The following is a 20812-nucleotide window of genomic DNA, read 5'->3' as shown; positions in this document are numbered from 1 at the left end:
AACCGTCCCCGCGTACAACCGATTCCTCGCAAACACTGCACTTAAGCTTCTCTCGGTTCGTTCTCTCGGGGCTGGAATGATGCTCCCCGATAGGCTAACGCAAACAAATCGTCTTCACCCGAAGAAGAAGCATCAGAAGCCCGGCCTGATCCTTGGCCAATCACAAAGAAATGCAGTACATTCTTAACTACGGAGTGATGTGTACCGTTGCTGTTGTTGCCTTTTCAGGAGCCCTCCTAAGCCGGCCATAAACGCACACACGTGTTCTTCGTGTGTGTATGTGTTGTTTGGCCCTTTCCGTCTGTGCCGCCATACCAGCAGCCATTCCTTCGCAGGTTTTATATTCAAAAGCAATTTTTACGCCAGAGTAGTCTGTAAATATTTATGCATAATAATCTTTCACCATTCGTCGTGCTTCTGTGGGGAGAGCGCATTGGCGTCCGCATGCACAGTACGGACAGCATGCACACAAAAACGCATACACATGCGCAAGAACAGTGGGTTGTAACTAATTTAAATGTACAAGTGCCGATGATGTTCTGCCATTTTTGCCACCCCATTCGTGGAATGAAGCGGAGGTGCAGCAAGGGAAAGCGTTCTTTCAGCGCTCGCCTGGTGAGCGTTTCCAGCAATGCTTCGACATGATTTGAGGCAAAAGCCTCGGGATCCATTCTGTCAGTGTAACGCGTCCAACCCGTGCCAAGTCATCAGCCAGTGTCCGGAGGAGAGGATGTTGTTTGGGGTAAAAATTATCCTACGAAGAGTTTTCCCACCCTTGTCGGCAGTGTTGCCTTCTTCTTAGAGCCTCAAGCAGGCTCCCGGTTGGGTTTTGTCCTGTGTTTTGCTTTCCAACGGCGCTTCCACCGCTTCCCAAAAAGGTGGAAACTCTCACTGGAGACAACGTATGCACATAATCTAACAGTTGAATGGAGCTTCTCCTCATACACACACCACTCTATCTCTCTCTCTCACACACTCTCTTTGTCACATGTTATATGCAGCTCTGGTGCACATCCCACTCTTTTCTGCATTATCCTTGCAAGCAGAGAAACACCAGCTGCAGTCAGCGTCCGACTCCAGTGGGTGAATAATTTATGACAAGTGGTATCTTCTCTTCGCCCGCTGTTCGTCCCATTTTCCGATCGGCCCGGTACGGCAGGGCAAAATACAATCGTTTAGTAAGTTTGTAGGCTATTTTTCCAACCCCTTTGCGGTGACTGTGCCTCCCATTGGGAGGACTGCATTTTTGCGAAACCGGGACCGGGTGTTCTGCCGCATCGGTTACATGCTTAATTGGGTCAGCCCATTGTCATTGTTTCAATCATCCCTAGGGAGTGGAAATAACCCTTTCCTCGTCGCTTGCTACTTCCACCACCGGAGGATACATTCTTCATCTTTTCTGCACGAGACGATAGCACACCCACACACAGCCGAAACACATCGAGTCCGGGGTGGTGTTTGCAATGAAAAATCAAAACCACCCAGACCCTCGTTCAGCTGGCTGTGGTTTCCTGGTGAGGCAGTTTGTCGGTGAAAAATTAAACAATTAACGCAACCACATAACCACTTTCGCACACACACACACTCACACAGCCGTACAAGAACATGGTCACACTTTTATCACTGCGACAAGGCAGGCACATCCTTTCCCCGCCTCGAATGATAAATGTACCAGCTGTCAGACAGGATGCGTTGTTTTATCGGTTTTACTTGCAACCACGGTGCAATAATGAGGGTAAAGGGGGGTGGCATGCTCATAAATAAGGCAAGTAAAGGCTCATAAAGTGCAGTAAATTTATGTTGCGGGTGGTTGGGTTAACGGAATCGTATGCAACGAGTTGAAGGATGAAAAAAGCTGCAGTAAGCCGTTTTGTTGAAGGCACAAACATAAACTCAAAATTACGCTTATTACTGTGAACATCTTAGAAGCGCCTAAATGTATGTATTTAGCGTTTGAAAGCCATATATTACAACGTCTATTAAAGTGACTGACACAACATTGAAGGATTGTTCAAAGCAAACACTTATTTCAAAGGCCCTGTTTATATTCTTCTTCTACGTGTCGTGACGTCCTAAGCGGACAAGACGACCTACATAAGTTTATATAGGTCACACAGGCTTATATAGGCTAACAAAGGTCAGTTCTTGCTACGGGGTGGTAGTCCATTCTAGACTTGAACCCACGACGGGTATGTTGTTGAGTCATGTGAGTTTACGACTAAACCACGGGACAGTCGCCACTTATATGAAACGCCTAAATGTATACAATATTATTTATAAATATACCATATTTGTAAACTACCTTGAGTAAACTACAAAAAAATGCAAATGTGCATGTACATTTACAAGGTTTGTTGAGAGCCTAAATCTAAGTAATTTTGTTTACAGTATATTACAAAATCGACGTTAAAACAATTTTAAGGTAACGAAAATTCATACAAAGACTGATTTAAAACGCCCAAAAGTATGCAATTGTATTTCAAAAGCCATCTATCTAGCTAAACGTTGATCTCAATATAATTTATTTAAAATGTGTGAATTGGCTACGTATACAGGCGTTTCCAAGTCAGTTTCGAATGTAAACGATGTTATTCACCTCGTGCATAAGTTTATTCACATGAATCTGGTGTTTAATTTCCATCATCATAATTTTTAATATCTTCAGCGTGATTTTCAACACGTCTCAAGCTAGATTGTGTTTGACAGTTATTTGTGATGTGTTGAAAATAATATGAAAGAACTGAAATTAATTTTAAGCAAATACACTATTAGATAGCTGTTGAAAAATATTTAAAGGCGGTGAATAATTATGTGCACATTGACATGGAAACCCTGTAGATGACCTCACATTAACAAGCCCTTGCGTTTTCATGCGACTAAATGTATACAATATCTGATTTAAATCTGCCTTTCTTGTTCAATACTGATCTGAACAACATTTGACAATAATTAATGCTACATAAAACTACCTATTTAAAAAATAATTTATTTAAGGCTCTCTGCTTCATTGTAAGTTCCCAAATGTATGTAATTTTTCTTAAAGTGCTACGGCTATTTCTACAGAGTTCACTAACAATGCACCAAACATCTTATTTAACTCAACCTCTGCTTTTATGTAAGCGCCTAAATGTCTGCAACCTTTATTAATAATGTCTTTTATTTGTCTCAATATTGATCCCAAACGAAGTAGACGGTGATAGATATTGTTATAAAAGATTTCTTTGAATCAACAAAATATTCGAACATTTACAAAATCTCCTTTCTAAGCCTTTTGCGCCTAAAAGAGCATACACCTATTCTTCCTATCGTATTTCCGATACAGCTCTTTATTGCATGGAATATGGGTTAAGTTGCAAGTGCAAACGCTTTACCCGAGGCACGATTTTCGCCCCAAACACAACACACTGAATTGGGGTCAGAAGAAGAATATCGTAAAGCCACAGCCACTGCAGCTTACAATCTCGTTGCGGTTTCGTCCAAGTATCGCTATCGACTAGAACAATGCATATTCCTACCCGATTTTGCAAACCGAACTACATGTGCGTGCTTCGGTTTCACTTCCCGGTAGATGTTCGTACGGTGTACAAAGCCAGACAAAGGTTAGTTTTTTTTTCACTCACCCTGTAAGCCGTTTCCATTGCCGGCAGCAGGAAGCATTATTAAAGATTCTTTGATTTCTGCTCTTCAACTAGCGTCTGTCCTGTCCGATCAGGGTTTGTAAAATGATTTCCTACACCGAGCTGAACATACGCCCCTGCACCGACCGGCGTAATGAGCAATGCAAGACGCAGACCATACAGACGTCTGTCGGAAACGAACAATCTCCCCCACTCGGGCGATTGATGGCCATCTGTCCCACGCAGCAGCACCAAGAGTTCGTCTCGGTAACGAGACAAACGGTTACCGCGCAAAAAACCGAAAGCAAAATCAATTTCCCTCCGGTCTATCTCCGATCCGAGGTTGAAACCGTCAATTCAGGTAGACGCTTCTCGACCCACATCTCAGATGGGTTGAGCCATGTGCGGCTGAAAGCAAACTCTATCCTTCATCGTCATCGTTTTGTCGATCGCTTAAGCAGCGGGAAAGCCGTTGCCCGATGTGACGCCCCGTTTGGCGTGTTGGTAGCATCCTGGCGGCGAAAGGCGGCAGAAAAAGATTCCAGATAATTGGCCAAGTATAACAACAAACCACCGTGTACCGCGTACGTACGACCACCGGGTTAACCGTTCCCTGGCGAAGCCACTCGAGCAAACGTGTCATGTGCGCGTTGGTGGTGGTGCTGTGTCGAAAGATCGATTTCAGTGGCGTCGACGACTGCCGGCTGCACTGAAAGCACTGCAAATCCTGCCTCATTACTAGCGATTTAAGTTCACCTCTTTCGTAGCAGCACGGGGGAGAGTTTGAAGGAGCAACTTCATCTTCTCGTGCAAAGTCAAACCAACAGCATCAGCTGCTACTGCTGGCGCGCGATGAAGATGGTGTCTTCGTAATTGGGTGTTTTCAGTTCAAGCTGTGGCTGAGGAGCGCGTATGGATGTGCGCCATTGACACCATCCGATGCTTTTCTACGACAGCACACGACGGCTTTTCTCAATTGACACTTTTCTTCATTAGATTCATTGTTTTTCTTGCACTTTTGCTTGCCTTTCGTTGCAGGTGAGTGGTGCCGACGACACTGTTGCTGCTGCAGCTAAGCGTGTAGAGACGAGTGAGATGCTTATCCTTTACCATTGGGCTTTTACAATGTCTTGCGCGTTTTGTGTGACCCAAAATTGCTGGTAAGAAAAAAGTGAAGCTTTAATTTAGCTAATGCTAGTTTTGTCCATCCCTAAAACAAGCCGATCGAAGCAGTAGACCCCGTCCTGTACAGTAATCGATCTAAAATGTAATGATAGCTTAACGCGTTTGTTCTGCCGTAACTACCATCACAGCCACTTACAACCAGGCTCACGAAATGTAATGTGTAACATGAATTATAGCTTTATAATTGACCATTTAAGTGCCGGACTTCGCACAGCGAAACAACGGGCCGGAAGCGATACTTCAACACGAAGCAGTCAGCCATTTTCATGGTGCAAAGTAAACGCACCAGAAGACATATACAGTGGCTCGCGGTATAGATGGTACAGCTGCATTGAATTTGTTATGTACTAGCTCCCGTACATTGAAACACTTTTCTGTAATTTTCAAAAGATTATAACGAGAAACATTATTAATTTTATTAGTTTCATCGTGGTCGATATCTCAATTTTGTTTTTATTCTTTTAATTCTTATTTTTCTTCTTTTTTACATTACGTTTTCTTTCATCTATTTTGAATTTGATCATTTTAAGGGATATTAAACATAAAACAAAAAATCCACAAAATTATATGATAAAACCTAACTAAATCAATTTTAACGAAGTTTAAGATTTCAAGCTATTTAATTAATACCCTTAACTTCTTGGTTCAAGTCCTACGTTGAATGTCTTCGCCAAATTTATCAAGAAACTGCTGACGGGAATGGTTTGGCAGGGGTGGATTAAGCAGTATGCAAACTAAGATAAACCCCGAGAAAAATAACTCACCTCCCGCGCACAAGTAAGTTTGCTTCGCAACCCTCAAATTCTCTCGTTTAGAATTCCTCATATAAGTTCTCGCTCGATACTTCAGGAAGGCCTACATTCGTATCATCGCTTAGGGCATTCACTCGTATTAATCCGCCACGGATTTATCTACAAGTGGAAGCAGTTACCGAATCAATGTAGGTACGGTGTTGGTTCCTGACCCGGGTAGGTTGCGCGACTGAGATTGATACTGCGTACAATGTTCAAACAGTTTTAGGACCGTTACGTATAGGTCCATCATCAATTCCAGATCTGGTAGGTCTGCATAGACATAGCAACTATTCAAAGTTTGCTATATGACTGGCATCAGTTTTAGGAACGGTATGAGTTTAGGATGAGTTCCAGGATGAGTTCCAGAACCTATATAGACTCGAAATCAGTTTCAGGACCGAAGCGGATTCGGGATTAGTTCCAGGTCTTGTATGAGGTAAATCATATCAGATCCAGAGTCGGCATGAGTTGGAAATCAGTTCCAGGTCCTACATAAGTTTAGCAGCCGTTTCATTTAGTGTATTTCTCGGAGTCGAAAGGTATCTTGAAACGGCGTTGTGTTGAACTGTATTCGAGCCTAATTAACTTTATTATCTACGGAATGAGGTCAAATCGTGGGAAGGTAATAAAAATTGAACTAGAATTACCGAGAGAAACTAATGCTGTACAGCTGTACCATCAATTCCACACGCCACTGTAATGTCATGCAAAACATGTTGCGAAATAGGCACTGGAGCGAGGGTTATAAAAAAAAACACTGGAAAAAAATCCAAATCCCATTAGTGATGAGCCTTTTGCATGTTGATAATAGGTAAGGGAGAGTTATTTATTTCCAATTAAGTTTATTTCTTAACAACTCGTAAACGAATAACAATCCCGACTGGACCAACGTTCGCGTAAGAAAACAAAATCGTTACTTGAATTGTTTTGCGACTTGGTCTGTTTTCTTGATTGTGCTTCGGCTGATGTGCTCGTTCTCCTCATGGAGTCTTATACCGTTGACCGTCGTCCTTGAATGAGGCAAGATCTGCTCCGTCGATGAGCTGTTGACATCGCACGCCATGCTTCCAATTACGTCAAACTGACGGCCACTTCTTCCCGGCGGGCTCATAAACATCATCGTCGCCCATCGTGCATCAGAGTGGCCCTGTGTCACTCATTAAATCTAAGATTTCAGCCTCATTAAAGCGTTAACGTCTGCCAATAATGATTGTTTTCTTGTTTATGACTCCTTGGAAACACACCAACTCGGGCCTCAGCCAGGGCCGGTGTCCTAGTGAAGGCATTAGCAACCACTTGCGAGGTAGTACACACTATGAACGCTCGATTGCACCTGTCAAACGGTCCCGCCATCGTCGGCAATATCCTTGTGGCTTGCAAATGAGGAAATTGGCATTTCAGTCCGGGGCGTACACCACTTCCGTTGTGCATGCAGGAATACCATTGCACGCATTCTGAAGACGACATCGAGGATACACCATCTTGAAGAAGAGACTAGCGCAGAAGGAGCACACACTAAGACGCTGTCGTACTGCAGACACACGGCACCATAGCACCCTAGAGACGAACGGAGTACAGCAAGCAACGAACCCGGTGCCTGTGCCGGTAATGGTCCGGTTTTAGGGCCATGAGTTTCGGCGTCCCAAGGCAGCTCGGGGATGTCGCAACTGTTTCCCATTTTGCTAGGCAGCAGTTTTGCCACACCAGACGACACACTCGACTATGCTGCGTGCGTTTCCCACCAACCGAATGGCGCACCACTCCACCAATAGGTTGGCAATGGGGCGGTGATGGGCGCGGGCACAAGGGTGTGTTTTATTTTACGACACCATATCCTTAATTAATTTAGTTTAGAAATTCTATAAATCCTCTCGTTAAACTCAATTTAATTACTGACTCTACAATCGTTAAAACCGGAAACAGGTATGCGCTCTCCCTTACGGACGCTTTCTCCCCACTACAGTCGGCGGCGACGACGAAGAAGTTGTTCCGAAAGGTGTACCCTGTTCTCTCTTTGCGTTTTGCAATCTTCTTTTCCTTCTACAGTGAAGTTCTTGGTGTTTGGTGTGGTGTGTTTTTCCTTTGGAGCAATAATTTCATCTCATTGCGTTGCCCCGCATAGACTGCTGCAGAGGTGGCAAGCGCTGTTTGACCTTTCACCCCTTTCCCTCAAGCAAACGGTTATCACCTGCAGGTCTCCCATCCTCTCTCGCTCTACAGTATAACGTTTTTGCGCACCGACCGATCCGGAACGATTCGCTCGTTTGGGGACTGCTGTTTGTTGCTAATTTGCGACCGTTTGCTCTGTGTGTTCTGCCGGCGAAACACCCTCGAATTTGACCTCTAGCGTACTCCCCCCACCCTCCCCTCCAGTGAAGAAGTTTGCGTGTCGCAGTTAGATAGTTATGCCGTTTGAGTTATGTCAATAGCAGGTTGTTGCAATTTGCCCGTTTGCGCCGAGTTTTGCCGATGCAGATGACGTGGGATGACGACACGGAGTGGTTGGTGTGGCCGGTGTGGAATAAATTCGAAGAGGCGTGGACGATACACCTTACTCTCCACTGGCTTGCTAGAAAACATGACGCAAAAGTGCTATTTTTTGTGTAGGTCTTTTATAATTCATAAAAGTAGGTCATATCGTTGTGATATAAAAAAACCTCTCGCGGGGTTTCTCATACGTTCCTATATTTCAATTCGTACCCTGTATACAAAAGAACTATTTTATAAAATTTATCCCAACCTAGCAATCTCCTAATCCATTTGCGGGGGGTTTTACTCGTAAAAGTCAGAGCTAAGGAAATCTTAGAACGATATGGTGTGTATGTATGTCTTTCTCGCAAACGTTCGCTTCATTATTAAATTCTTAAATTCGCTCACAACTAACTTAACCTCTAAACGCCTTCTTTTTCGGTGTGCCCTGCTTCTTCTTCCACTACAACTGTGACGAGCGTGCCTGCTGCGCGGTTTTCAATTCTAAACCCTGCTGCCATAAAGTTAACTAAAACCGTCGAGTGTTTAAATGAAATGGAAATGATTGTATGACGAACAAAAAATGGGGGGACACACAGTGTGAAACGATGAATGAAGTTAAGTGCAAAACGTGCCTTATTGTTCCTCCTCATTCGACACAGAGGAGGAGTACTGCTTGCTATGCCTCCTGTAGGCTGCTTTTCCCCCCCGTTATTCGGCGAGGTTTCGAGCAGATTATTTGCCCCCGGCCGGTGGTGCCTTGCCACCGTCGCCTTTGGCGCTCGGTTTCTGGATGCTAACGTCGATCACGGGACGGTTGTCTTCGCTCGAATGGTGACGCTGCTGCGGTTGCTGCTGAGGCTGCTGCTGCTGCTGCGTTGCTTCGCTTCCGGCCGTTGCGTTGGCCTGCTGCTGGATGTACATAATTTCGGCATACTCGGTCGACTCGTTGCTGACGGCGGCCGGCGGTTTGTTGACGAATGAGATCTCCCCGGCGGCCGGTTTTAGCTCCAGCTCGGCGTACACCAGCGTTTGATCGTCCTGGAGGATGGGGTGGAACGCAAACACGTTGTTAGAACACGGTGGTAAAAAGGGGTTATGGCACACTAAAAATATCTTACCTTTGCCGGTTTACCCGCTCCATCGGACGGCTTCGTGTCCTGCTCGTCGACGGCCGCTACGTCCGGGGTGGTGACGATTTCTTCAGGCAGTTCGTTCGTTCCGGCACCACCTCCACGCTGCAAGCGTTTGGCGAAAATGTTCTTCAGGCGCTGGGTTTTCGTCATCGGTTGCTTCACTTCGGCACTTTCGGTGTCGCTACTGTATTTCAGTGGAAAGCGTTTAAGAGGGAAAAAGACAGGCAAAGGGTGAGATTGAGGCACATAAACTCACATTCAGTTTGATTTTTTTTTATCTACTTAAGCTTAGCTTAAGCTAAATTAGAACTAAACGGTGGTTTGGAAAAAAAACTGGCTACGAATACCTCTTAGAAAAACAGTTTTAGTGCAATTCAACAATAATATTTTGGTGTTATATCCAATTTAAAGGGACGGTTTTATACAAAATCAATAAATAAGCAGTAGTTACAGGGTTTCTTACTTTTATTTCGCGATCTTTTGTGAATTAAAGTCATTTTCATAAATTTTTGTTTTAAAGAGAATTTTTTAGAATTGTTATCCTGATTGAATGATAGATTTAGACAGATAAAGTTTTTTTGAATCGTACAAGACATATTTTTTTAAATTGTATGTTACAGGGTTTTCTAAGTCAGTTTCGAATGTAAACTCCATGCAAAATGTTGTTCCACATCGATCTGACATTTCATTTCCATCATGACAATGTTTAAAATCTACAGCATGATTTTCAACACATCTCAACCTGTATTGAGTTTGACAGTTCGTTGTTATGTGTTGAAAATCATGTGTTGAAACTGAAATTTCATTTTGAAACAAATATACCATTTGGCAGCTTTTTTGGCAGTTTTTGAAACGATGAATAACAATGTTTTCTTTCGAAACTGACTTGGATAACGCTGGATTCCACATCGATCTGGTATTTAATTTCCATCATGATAATTTTTAATTTCTCCACCATGATTTTTAACACTTCAACGGGTTGCCCTCATCATTTTTTCACTGGATTATGAAGCCGGATCTCATCCCCTATTCACGGGTGAAGTGTTGAAAATCATGCTGAAGAAATTACAAATTATGACGATGAAAATGAAATATCAAAGTGACGAGAAATAACTTCTTGTACGCAGTTAAAAACAATATATATATATAGAGGAACAATTCGAAAGTGACTTAGAAAACACTATTAGGCCGAAGTAAACCATTGTAAATAAGAATCATAATTTTAATATGTAATCTTGTGCCAAAAAACGCTCGAGAGATTGTGTTTCGGTTTGCAACTATAAAACAAGAAACCCTGTAAAACAGAAATTCCGTTCCCAGCTTGTCAAAAAAGTGATCAGACCCTGTTTAATAGATCCATTAGGGAAAATATTAATCGACAAAAAACCCATTTTAATACTTAACGTACGAAAGTTTTATACCGTGTAAGTTGTACTGTATATCATGCTGAAATACAAATTAAAAGAACGATAAAACTACATTCAAATATTACACTTTGAAACTAAATTAGAAAACAAAAATAAAACATAAAAAGCGTACTATTTTACAACAATTGTTTTATTGCAATAAATAAGAAACTCATCCCTGGCAAAATAAAAGGGCAATAAATTAGCGTTCATCTGTACATAAGGTAATACGTAAACGGAGGGTATAATAAAGGCAAAAGTATTAGCGAGCGTCTATACACAACTGTATTAAGTATTAATTCTATTTGTTTACATTAGCTGTGTTGCTGTTGTAGTGGTTGTTGTTGTTGGAGTTTTTGTTTTGTTTTAAGGAGCGCTGTTTAACACGTAAAATATCCGTTTTAACTACAAAAAATGGCAAATCGTTGCGAGAGTACGGCTGCATATAAGTTAGGGTACGGTTCCGCGAGGAGACAGTGTCGTTTTGGAAGGGGAGAGAATAAGCGTTCCGCTATCTCTTTCACTATATGCTATCATTATCACACCTAACTAAATGAGTTGAGTTCTGTCCTGTGTTCCTGTGGCACCGTTGTGACGCACCCCCCGGTTTAGTAAGAGAAACAGAGGGCACACTTCAAAAAATCTCCGTTTCACGCTTGCGCTTCAGGGCGGCCCCGGATAGCAATAGCTGCGCCTGTTTCTCCAGCAGTTCGCGCTGCTGGTGCGGTATCCAGCGCTTCTGGGCGGTGGCCACCGGCAGCCCGACCTGGTTCGGATCACCGTACCCGATCGTGGAGCAGGAGTCGGACGAAAGGACGCTCGCATTGTCAAAGTTGCCACTGTTGATCGACTGCTGCGGTTCGCGCCGGATCGCACCGAGCGGATAGGCTGCGTCGAGCGGGTTTTGCCGCACGTTTGTTGGCCGCAGGATGGAGCTGTTGATGTTGTCGGGTGTCGGTGGCATTACCGGAATGGTGGTGGTAGTGGTAGTTTCGCCGTTTGAAACGTTTGCCTCCACGACGATGCCGGTAGCAGTTGGTAGCATTGTTTCACCGACACCATTGTCTGTAGTGTCACTGTGGTTAGGTTATTTGGAGTGGGAGGGAGCCCGAAAATAAATACGGCAAGGATAGTGTTTAGAGGGAGGAGAAGGAAAGAGAGAAGAGGGGTAGGTAAATAGATTTTTTTTTTGTACATTTTACGATTAAATTTTTTTAGAACGCTGACCAATTGAACCATAACACCATGTATTATGAACGCTTTTGGTTTTTGAGATGAGTTTTGAAGGAACGGAAACAAAAGGACGAAGTAAACGTTTGCATGAAGAGCGTGAGATGACACCGACCAAGCGAAACTACACCGAGTGTTACACTACGAATTCTATCCACTTTTACATTAATCACACACATAAAAACAAAACACACAATTTGAAATGATTTTGAATTTTTCCTTCCAGAGGGTTCGTCGCTTACGCTACAATACTTACGTTTCACCGATTTTCGCTGCACTGGTAGAGGTGGAGCTGTTTTTGCCTGTAAATGAAATAGAAAAAAAAAACACAATATCAACCACAGTGATCAACAGAACAGAATGCTTAGAGAATTTCGAATATTGTCATCCAAATAGTGTGTCGATGTGCGGAATATTATTCACATTCAAATAAACAAATTGACTCCCCATAAATCCAACCAAACAGACACACACAGTGATTTATAACAACAAGCAAAAGAGCAGAAAGAGATTAAGAGGTTTGTAGAGGCTTGTTTATTCGTTTGGAGGTATATATTTACAATGAAAGTATATAAAAAACGGAGGAATAAGGTTTAAAAATTCAGCACAGTTTCGTGCGTGATTTTTTGTTAACTTCGCTATGTGCGTGCGGTTCTGATTGTGTTCGCGCAGTTTATCGATCGCGTTGCGGTGATGGTTTAAATTAAACCTAATGGGTGATTTTGTTGCTGTTGCTTCTATGATTGGTACTTTGAATTCGCTTATTTGAAAGATAATAATTATTTGATGTAAAATTCCTGCAAAAAACAGCTCCTTGAGATTCGTAATGTAAACGAGTGGGGTGTAGAAGAGATTTTGTTTGCAAAATGTGCAAAATATCCATTGTCTTTTTGATTTGCTTTGCGCACGCTGTAGTCAGTTAAATTTTAAACACAATCTGTTTTGCGCCTCCTTCATATAGTCGTTAAATTAGAATCTAATTACGGTCGTAGATCCTTCTAGCAGTGGAAATAAAATCTAATATATGGTCTTTTTTTAAGACATTCGTCACACGCTACTGGTTCCACCGGCAACAAAGTTACGGGGAAGAAGGTGTTAAATAAGGGTGCAGCAGCAGCAGTAGATGACATCTTGTTTGTTTCTTTTTTTTTATAAAAAATATTTGCAGGACATTTTCATAGCTCCGTCTCTTTCTCTGCTGTCCTGCTGTGGCTAATTCTGACGTCTCCCGCAATTATGCATACTTTGTGCAAATAGTTTAGAGCTTAATCGAAACCGCTAACGAAAAGATCAACACATTTCGGCTGTGCTTATGAAATACACATATCGTATCGTTTTCACTATTTAAATTAGCTTCCTATTGACACATACGATCATTACCGTCCTTTTCTTCCTTCCGCATTCGTTATCGTGACGTCCTTACTAACTAATCCCGTCTTGGGGTCAAACTGTACTGTACTCACCTAACTAACTAATCCCGTCTTGGGGTCAAAAGATTTAAGTTTATTCAATGTTCCGTTAAGTACGGGGTTTTACTGTGAGAAAACTGTTCGAATGAATTGTTTTGGGGTTTTGTGTGTGAGTGGAATTTCGTACTACAAAAAACTGCCAACAACTGGAATTCATACCGGCCGATACTGCCATCTTTCACTCTCTCTCTATTTCTATTTGTCGTGTTTTCGTGTTAAGTATACTTTCCATTCCATTACGCACTTGCTTCCCTCGTATCGTTCTATTTTAAGTAATACTAAAATCTACATTAAGGATTTTCACATTTCGGGTAGCGCAACACCTTCGTTCAAAAAAACATTTCACAATTAAAATTTTCTGCCATTTTTTTTAAAGAGAACGACCGCTGCATACGCACGCAGTTCCAGGTTCAAAATTGGGTAAAAGCTGCTTTTTTCCTTTCATTTTTTTAAGGTTTCTGGTTGGTTTTGCTAATTGCTTCTCGCGCGCCCATCGCTTCTCAATGAGATTCGATTATTTCAATCATTATGCTGTTAGTGACGATCGCAAAACAAAACAATTTCAGCAGCAGCCGCTGCCGCTACCTATACACTAATCAAATAACGAAAAGCAGAGTAAAAGGAACGCATCTCCTGTTGTGTGTGTGTGTTGGGGTTTTTGTTTGTTTGTTTGGGTTGCATTAATCACCCCTGGCTTAATCAAAGATGGAGAAATAAGAGGAAGCGTGGATCCAATCATATCCGTATAAGAAGCAGCAGGACTCGTGCTATCTGTTTGTGTGCCAAAACAGTTCCCACCACTCGACGTAAGAGCAAAAAAGGGAAATTGATAAAAACAACAACAACAAGCAGAGGAAAAGCTTCCACAAGAACTCACACAACGAACCCGCCGCCGCACGAGGGGAAAAACCCCGGCTAATTTCCATGCTCCATGGAGATGTTTTTGTGCAGCGCCCTGTGCTCCTCCTCTTAGGCTTGTTTTGTTGTGTCTTGCCGAGTGGTTTTGTGTTTCTATTTTTTTCTTTTTTGCTTTTGAACGGTTTGTTATTTCGGTTCTTTGCCTTGCTTTCTTCCGAAATTGTCGGTCTAGTCCTTCAATCATGGCCTAATGTTTCTTTTCTTCTGCACACACACACACTCTCTCTCGCCTCTTCTCGAAAGCAGTCGTTAATTAGTTCACCTTTTCTTCGTGCTGTTGTTTTCGTATCCTCTCCTCTCTCGTCATCTTCACTTCCGGCGTCACTTCTTTTCTACGCACTTTTTTCTCTTTCGCCCATGCCGGAAGTGGTTTTGAATGAATGTCGGACACACCACCACCACAACCGTGGTGCTAATATTTCTTTTCACGCACAACAACAACCGCGGTTTTTGCCTCCTTCATCCTTCCTCTGTCCTTCTCCCTCTACACACAATCACAATCCTTACACAAGTGCTAAATAAGCAGATACATCCCGGGGTGTAAAGTGGAGGAATTGGTGTGCGCGGTGGCGAGAAATCTACACCGATGTGTTCGTTTTGCTGTCGGCCGGCTTTCCGTTCTCCTGCTTGGCCGCGGCCGGCGGCGGTACGATCGGGGCGGCCACCGGCTGCTGCTTCGCCGCCTGCTTGCCGTTCTCGTGCTTGCCGTTGGTGGCCGCTGCCGCGTGCCGCTCGTCCCCTTCGTGGACGTAGTGGGCGGCCGGGTCCTGGGTCTGCAGCCGCTCGTCAATCTCGTCGTCGTGCGGGTGCGGCGCAATCTGGGCCTCCGAGTCCGGATTGATATCGGTATTGAGGGAGGCGCCTGCAAAAACAACCAAGAAACAGAATCAGGACACAGTCGTTCTCTATCTAGCACAACAGCGGTGTGTGGGGTTGGTTTGTTTGGAGGGGGCGTCTTTAGGGTGGTCTGGTTTTTTTGTTTGTTCGGTCTATTTTGATCTTGGTCTTTGACGGTCTTTGTTTCCACGCATAAATTGGTTTTTGTTGGTTTGCGTCCAGGCGCACGCCCCTTTCTGCTCAAGCGGGATAATATGGATTGACTCCTTTCGCTACAGATACACATCCTACACATTCTCCCGGGTTAAATGTGTGAGAGTTGTTTTTTCCCGTTGCTTTCATTAATGCTTGCAACAAAAGTAAAAGGATATGCGTTGAACGTGCCGTAGCATTTTACACAGCAGCACTTGTGCTTTGCATTTTTCATCCTTCTATGCCAAGGTGGACAAGTTAAGCTCTGCTCTTGTTAAGTCTTGTCATAGTAATAGAGAGAGAGAGTGAGAGATTGTAAGGTACAACAGCACACAGCAAAGAAGCAGTCGTTGAATGCTGTTCAGAATTAATTTTGCATCTGATTAAATATGAAGCATTAGTGGTAGTTTCAGTAGTAGCAGTAGTAGTAGTAGCAAGAGCGATAGCGCACCAGCAAAGAAACGGCCACCACGTGGTAGGTAGCAGCATTCGTTCACAAAATTAAGAAGATATAAAGCTTCAACGTAACAGACATATGCCAATTTAAAGATAAAAAACTGGGTTTTTGCTTCAAAACATCCGTTGCGCTTTTATTGGTCCAATTGGATTCTAATTGTATAAAAACAGCATGCTAGAGAGAGGCAATTGTAGTTGGAGTGGTGCATTTTGCATTTTTCATTTGAGGACGTGTCCCTACCTTTCTGTTTCTTGATCGTTAGATGCAGGCCAACAGCGCACAGGCACGCTGTTGAAGGGGTTTACACGGAAGGGTTGTTCTTCTCCCAACGCACACACGCACACGACGCACGCAAGCAGTATTCTGTTTGCATCGTCAGTCTCAATTTCGGATTGGATTGGACACGTTTCGATTCTTGGGATATATAGATTCGACGAGTTTTATAATGTCATGGGCGTTCGCATTCCCTCGGTTCGTTTGATATTCTCTCTAGCCTCAGACCATCCACATCTCCCTTGATAGTGTGTCATTAACTCACAGCTTTTTCTTACGTACTTTTTGTGTTGTTTTTGTTTGTTTTTCTCGAAGTGCTTTCCTTTTAAGATGAAAGCAAAATGTGTACAAAAAAAAGGAAATCTACTAATGGCAATCTACTTCACGCGAGCCCTAACACTGCTGCCCCTTATCTTCTAAATCTATACACACATTTGTACTGGTACTGCTGCTGATGCTGCTGCTACGATCCATTTGAAGCCAATTTGAATATGAACGATACATATCACACAACCAACACACACACACACGCGCGCACACTTAACGGAGAGAGTAAAAAGTGGACAGATACCAGTTTTTTTTTCTTTTTGATAGAAAGAGTAATCCTTAGAGAGACTGTACGCAATTGCTTTTTAAAACGATTCAATTCTCCTCACCCAGCGCAGGACGGTACGAAGGAGAGATGGTGCTTTAAACGCACAGTAGACGGCTATGTCAGAACACAGATCTAATTATCATACGAATGAATTTAAAAGCAGCTTTTCTTCCCATTTCCAGACCCGGTACTAAACTTTCTCCTCTCAGCAGCACTACTGAACTTCCTGCTAGTAGTACTTTTAGAGCGTAGTGGGAATAGGAGCATTTTTCCCCAGAACTAGTCGGAATAAATTAGCTTAAGCTTAAAATAATGCTTTTCTTTTCATTGTTACTCATTAAGCGACTACAATGGTGCTTTGCTTTTGCTGCCACTCCTTGCGCTGCGCTGTTTTGTTTGCGTAAAAGGGAGGTTTTTGCGCTTATACTTGCGCTTGGCTATAATTAATTACTCTCCCGCCGTTACTTTTGTCATGGTTGCGCACGCGTGTGTGTGTGTGTGATTGCTATAACAGTTTGTCTTTTGGTCGCTTTGCTTCGCTTAAAAGCTCGGGTAGGCAGTTTTAAACATTAGCATATCTTGCCCCCTTTTATGGGGGTGGGAGTAATAAGTTTGTAACGATTTGTCTTTGCTTGTTTTACATCCAGCAGTGCTGTGATAAGTACGAGGAAAATTCTATAATCTCATTTGACACCAAAATACACATACACACACCACACAACACAATACATTCCTGTGAGAACACACATCGTCGGTGTACACACCACCATCGAGGGACACCAAAGGCACGCGGGGAGGTTTTATTTCTTCTCCTCCTAAACTGAACACACTTTGAGAGAAAGCGAGAGCTGCATTACAGAAAAGCCTACCAAAAGGTTGTATATCTTTCTTGTCTAAGATTATCGTGATCGCTTAATCGCTAGAGTATGTATGGATGGGTTTGTGTAACGCGTAACATCTTCACGACACTGATTGAATATATTTGGACGGAGTGAGAGAGTGTGTGTGCGGTGAGGGGGAGAGTAAAATACTTCTAAAACACAAAAACGGCATTTTGCCCTACTACTAAACACACACAGCTCGGATACGACATCGTCATCATCATCATCGTGTGTGAGCTTTGTTCTCGTAGTGTTACTCTATGCGTTACTGTAACGACTACTACTGATACAAGCTGACTGTAAGGAGAGAGAGAAAAATAGAGAAGAAACGAGTAGAGAGAAAGAGCAGGAAGAAAGAAAGAGAGAAAAAAGAGAGAAAGAAAATGGGAAAGTGGGGGAAAAGAAAAGAATGACGGTTAAAGGATCCGTTTCACACGAAAACAAAGATATGAACATGGTAAATTCAAGGAAACACATGTACCACACACACACAACATTGCTAAGGGAGAGGGAGAATTTCGAGGAAATCCGTTCTATTGGAAATGGGAAACATAATACCGTGAAAATATAACAAAAAAAAAAAAGAATGGGAGCTACTTTCTCTGAGCGTAAGAAAGGCTTGGGTATAGGAGGTGAACCAGCGAAACAAGTGAAACGGAATGCAGCTGAAGCGCGTGTTTGGGTGACGCTATGTTGGTGTGCATCTTCAGCCATGTGTGCAATATGAAATTCTTTGCCATTATTTCTGTCTTCTTGGGTGTACTTTTCGCTTTCAAACGTGATTGGAGGTTGTGTGCAGGGATGTGAATAAGGAAAAGCTTGCGACGCTTCTTGGTGCAAGGGGAAATGCTCCTTTTCCAACGGTGTAGCACAGCGCATGAGGTAGAAATGGGGTGCTTTTTGTGACATTCAAACTCGATCCGTGATGAATGAGAAGAGTTTTTAAACAATAATTAAAAAGCGAAATAACTCAAAACGAAACGATTCTTGCTTTTAAGGCGCAAAGCTTTTATGAGCGTAAGATGCAGATGGACAACACGCACTGGAGGCGGTGGTGATGACACTGTCAAGCTTGCATTTCTTGACTTACTTGCGACCTTTACAGAGAGGCATGCGGTCTTGTTACTCTGTCTGTCTGTCTCTCTCCCAACCTACGGTACTTCGCGCTCGCCTGCGGTATTGTGTGCTTGTGAGAGTTGATGGAGTATGTAAAGTATTCGGTAAGGAATCAATTTGCTTGTTACTGGGACGAATTGGAGCGAGGGGGTGCTACACAACCCACACGTTCTCTCGCGCTTTTGTGCTACTTGTTTGCGTGAGGTTAGTTTACTTCCGCTAAGGCATGAGGTATATTAGTGTGCAGTTATATTTACCCCCCAAAAGAGGGCTTTTGTGCGTTTGTTTGTGTGTATTGTTGGCGCGATATCGTTGGCAAAAAAATGGCACACTGCGCTTCAAATCGGGTTAAACTTACCACGGAAGCACCATCTGCCGGTTGCACGGGCTCCCACGATCAGCGCAATGGCGAGCAGCACGATCACGACGGCCAGCACGAGCCCGACGATCTCGCCAGTGCCGAAGCTGCTCGACTCGCTGAACACTTCGTCCTGCGAGCGCAGGGTGAGGCGGTACTCTTCCACGCCGAAGTTGTTGGAGGCGCGCAGCACGTACGTTTTGGACAGATCTTCCAGCGTCAGGCCGGCGATGGTGAGCGAGACGTTGTAGCGATTGTTACCCTGCAAACAAGGAAGCCGGATGTGTGTTAATACGCATTGCTTGGAACGGGGAAGGAAACTGTCGAGCTGTCTTACCAGAGCTTCCGGAATCGGTACCGCGTACCGGCCCTGCTCCGTGCCTTGATGGTAGTCCGTGCCGTCAATGTTCCACATGACGTGGGGCGACGGGTTCGCCTTGATGACCATGCTTGCCGTAGCCGTACGTCCCAGCTGCAGTCCGTAGACGACCTGATCGGGCAGGGCTTGTGGTTGGACTGTTAGAGTTGTAGAAAAATAAAACCTTTAGTCATTCTCTTCCTTGGTTGAAGAAGCATCAGCGCGCCACTCACAGTTTACGTCCAGGATGAGATCCGTGCGCGAAACACCTTCCGGATAGGCGAGATGCTGTGCCTGGCAGGTCAAGCGTTTGCCATTGTCTTCCGCACGAACGGCGCGCTTCAGGGTGGAGGTCGCGGTGAACATATGCTTGTTGGAGCGCTCGTCATAGTACTCCTCCGGCGCTTCCGGGAACTGTACGCCCTCGTAGATCTGTTCCTGGTCTGCAGGGAAGAAACAAAGTGCGCCCGGTTAATAGCGTCGTTACAGCAATCACATATAGCAGGCCTCGATACGTACCCAAAAACCAGGACAGGTTTGCTGCCGGGTTGCCGCGTTCCGCCGTGCATCGGAACATCAGCTGACTGTTCACTTCCACGTTGGCCAAATTGCCCTGCACCACCTCAATCACGGGCTGTTGCGGTGGGACTAATATTAAAGGAGAGAAAATGCAGAACAGAGAGTGTGTGTAAATTAATTCTTGCTTCTCGCTGTTTTCCCCCCACCTCAACTAGAGCGTATACTTACATGCTACTACAATCTCGATCGAGCCGGTCAGCCCTCGTCCGTCCACGAACAGTGTGCAGTTCATGAGTCCCGCATTGTCGGCAGTGACACGGTCGATGCGCACACCGCACGAGCCCTTGTCCAGCCCTTCGCCGTGGTAGTGATAGCCGGCAACGGGCGACTTTTCCGTCGGACTCAGCGCAATCTGATCATTGAGGCCGGGCATCCGTATGCTGCGTGAGAAGAGAAGCGAGAGAAAAGATCAGTTTAGCTGGTCAAGTACAAATTTGCAACTTTCAAACACTTACAGGCAAAGTTGGGCCGGACGGCCTATCCGACAGTGAAGCTCAACATTTTCCTGGTTCTCGACCACTGTGATCGATCGTGGCTCTGTGTCGACGACCTGTGCGTGTGTGGTGGTGGCTATAAGTGAAGAGAGCAGAAATAAAAATAAATTAGTCCAACAAATCAGAATAATATTGCGATATGGAATATATGGAATATTGCGATTTTCAAAACAGCACTTCATTTTTAAACATCTACAATTCAATGCCACTGCTGCTGCTAATTAATCTAATCACAATATTTCGATCGGATTTCCACACCAAATGAATAGGAAAATGGGAAGATAAGAACAAAAAACAAACGCTCGAGGATAACCCAAATCCGAACTAAATAATCCAATTTCACGCAGATCATGGACTCTTTCTCTCTCTTTCTGCACAGGTTTCCCTTCAGTCTAATCCCTAATTAAAATTGCCTACCACTCACTGAAGTGATGATTCATTTGTAGAT

General features: G+C 43.8%; 1 protein-coding gene and 1 long non-coding RNA gene across 2 annotated transcripts; both read right to left on the bottom strand.

Moving 5' to 3' along the window:
- Positions 1 to 8241: 8241 nt before the first annotated feature.
- LOC121602826 (fasciclin-3-like) lies at positions 8242 to 20546 on the bottom strand. The gene is made up of 9 exons (XM_041931588.1): positions 20326 to 20546; positions 20039 to 20250; positions 19811 to 19939; positions 19525 to 19734; positions 19271 to 19449; positions 18934 to 19195; positions 12094 to 12139; positions 9187 to 9385; positions 8242 to 9106 (listed from the first exon to the last, which is right to left on the bottom strand). Exons 1-9 carry the CDS (start codon positions 20544 to 20546, stop codon positions 8801 to 8803), a joined length of 1764 nt encoding a protein of 587 aa, XP_041787522.1. The 3' UTR covers positions 8242 to 8800.
- On the bottom strand, positions 15002 to 18927 carry LOC121602825. The gene is made up of 3 exons (XR_006006512.1): positions 18550 to 18927; positions 15951 to 17756; positions 15002 to 15086 (listed from the first exon to the last, which is right to left on the bottom strand). It is a non-coding gene; the product is annotated as an uncharacterized LOC121602825 (long non-coding RNA).
- Positions 20547 to 20812: the final 266 nt, after the last annotated feature.

Source organism: Anopheles merus, unplaced genomic scaffold (assembly GCF_017562075.2).
Source record: "Anopheles merus strain MAF unplaced genomic scaffold, AmerM5.1 LNR4000643, whole genome shotgun sequence".
Taxonomy (NCBI): Eukaryota; Metazoa; Arthropoda; class Insecta; order Diptera; family Culicidae; genus Anopheles; species Anopheles merus.
The sequence above is the reverse complement of the archived record's forward strand: the minus strand, read 5'-3'. Positions and strand labels throughout refer to the sequence as shown.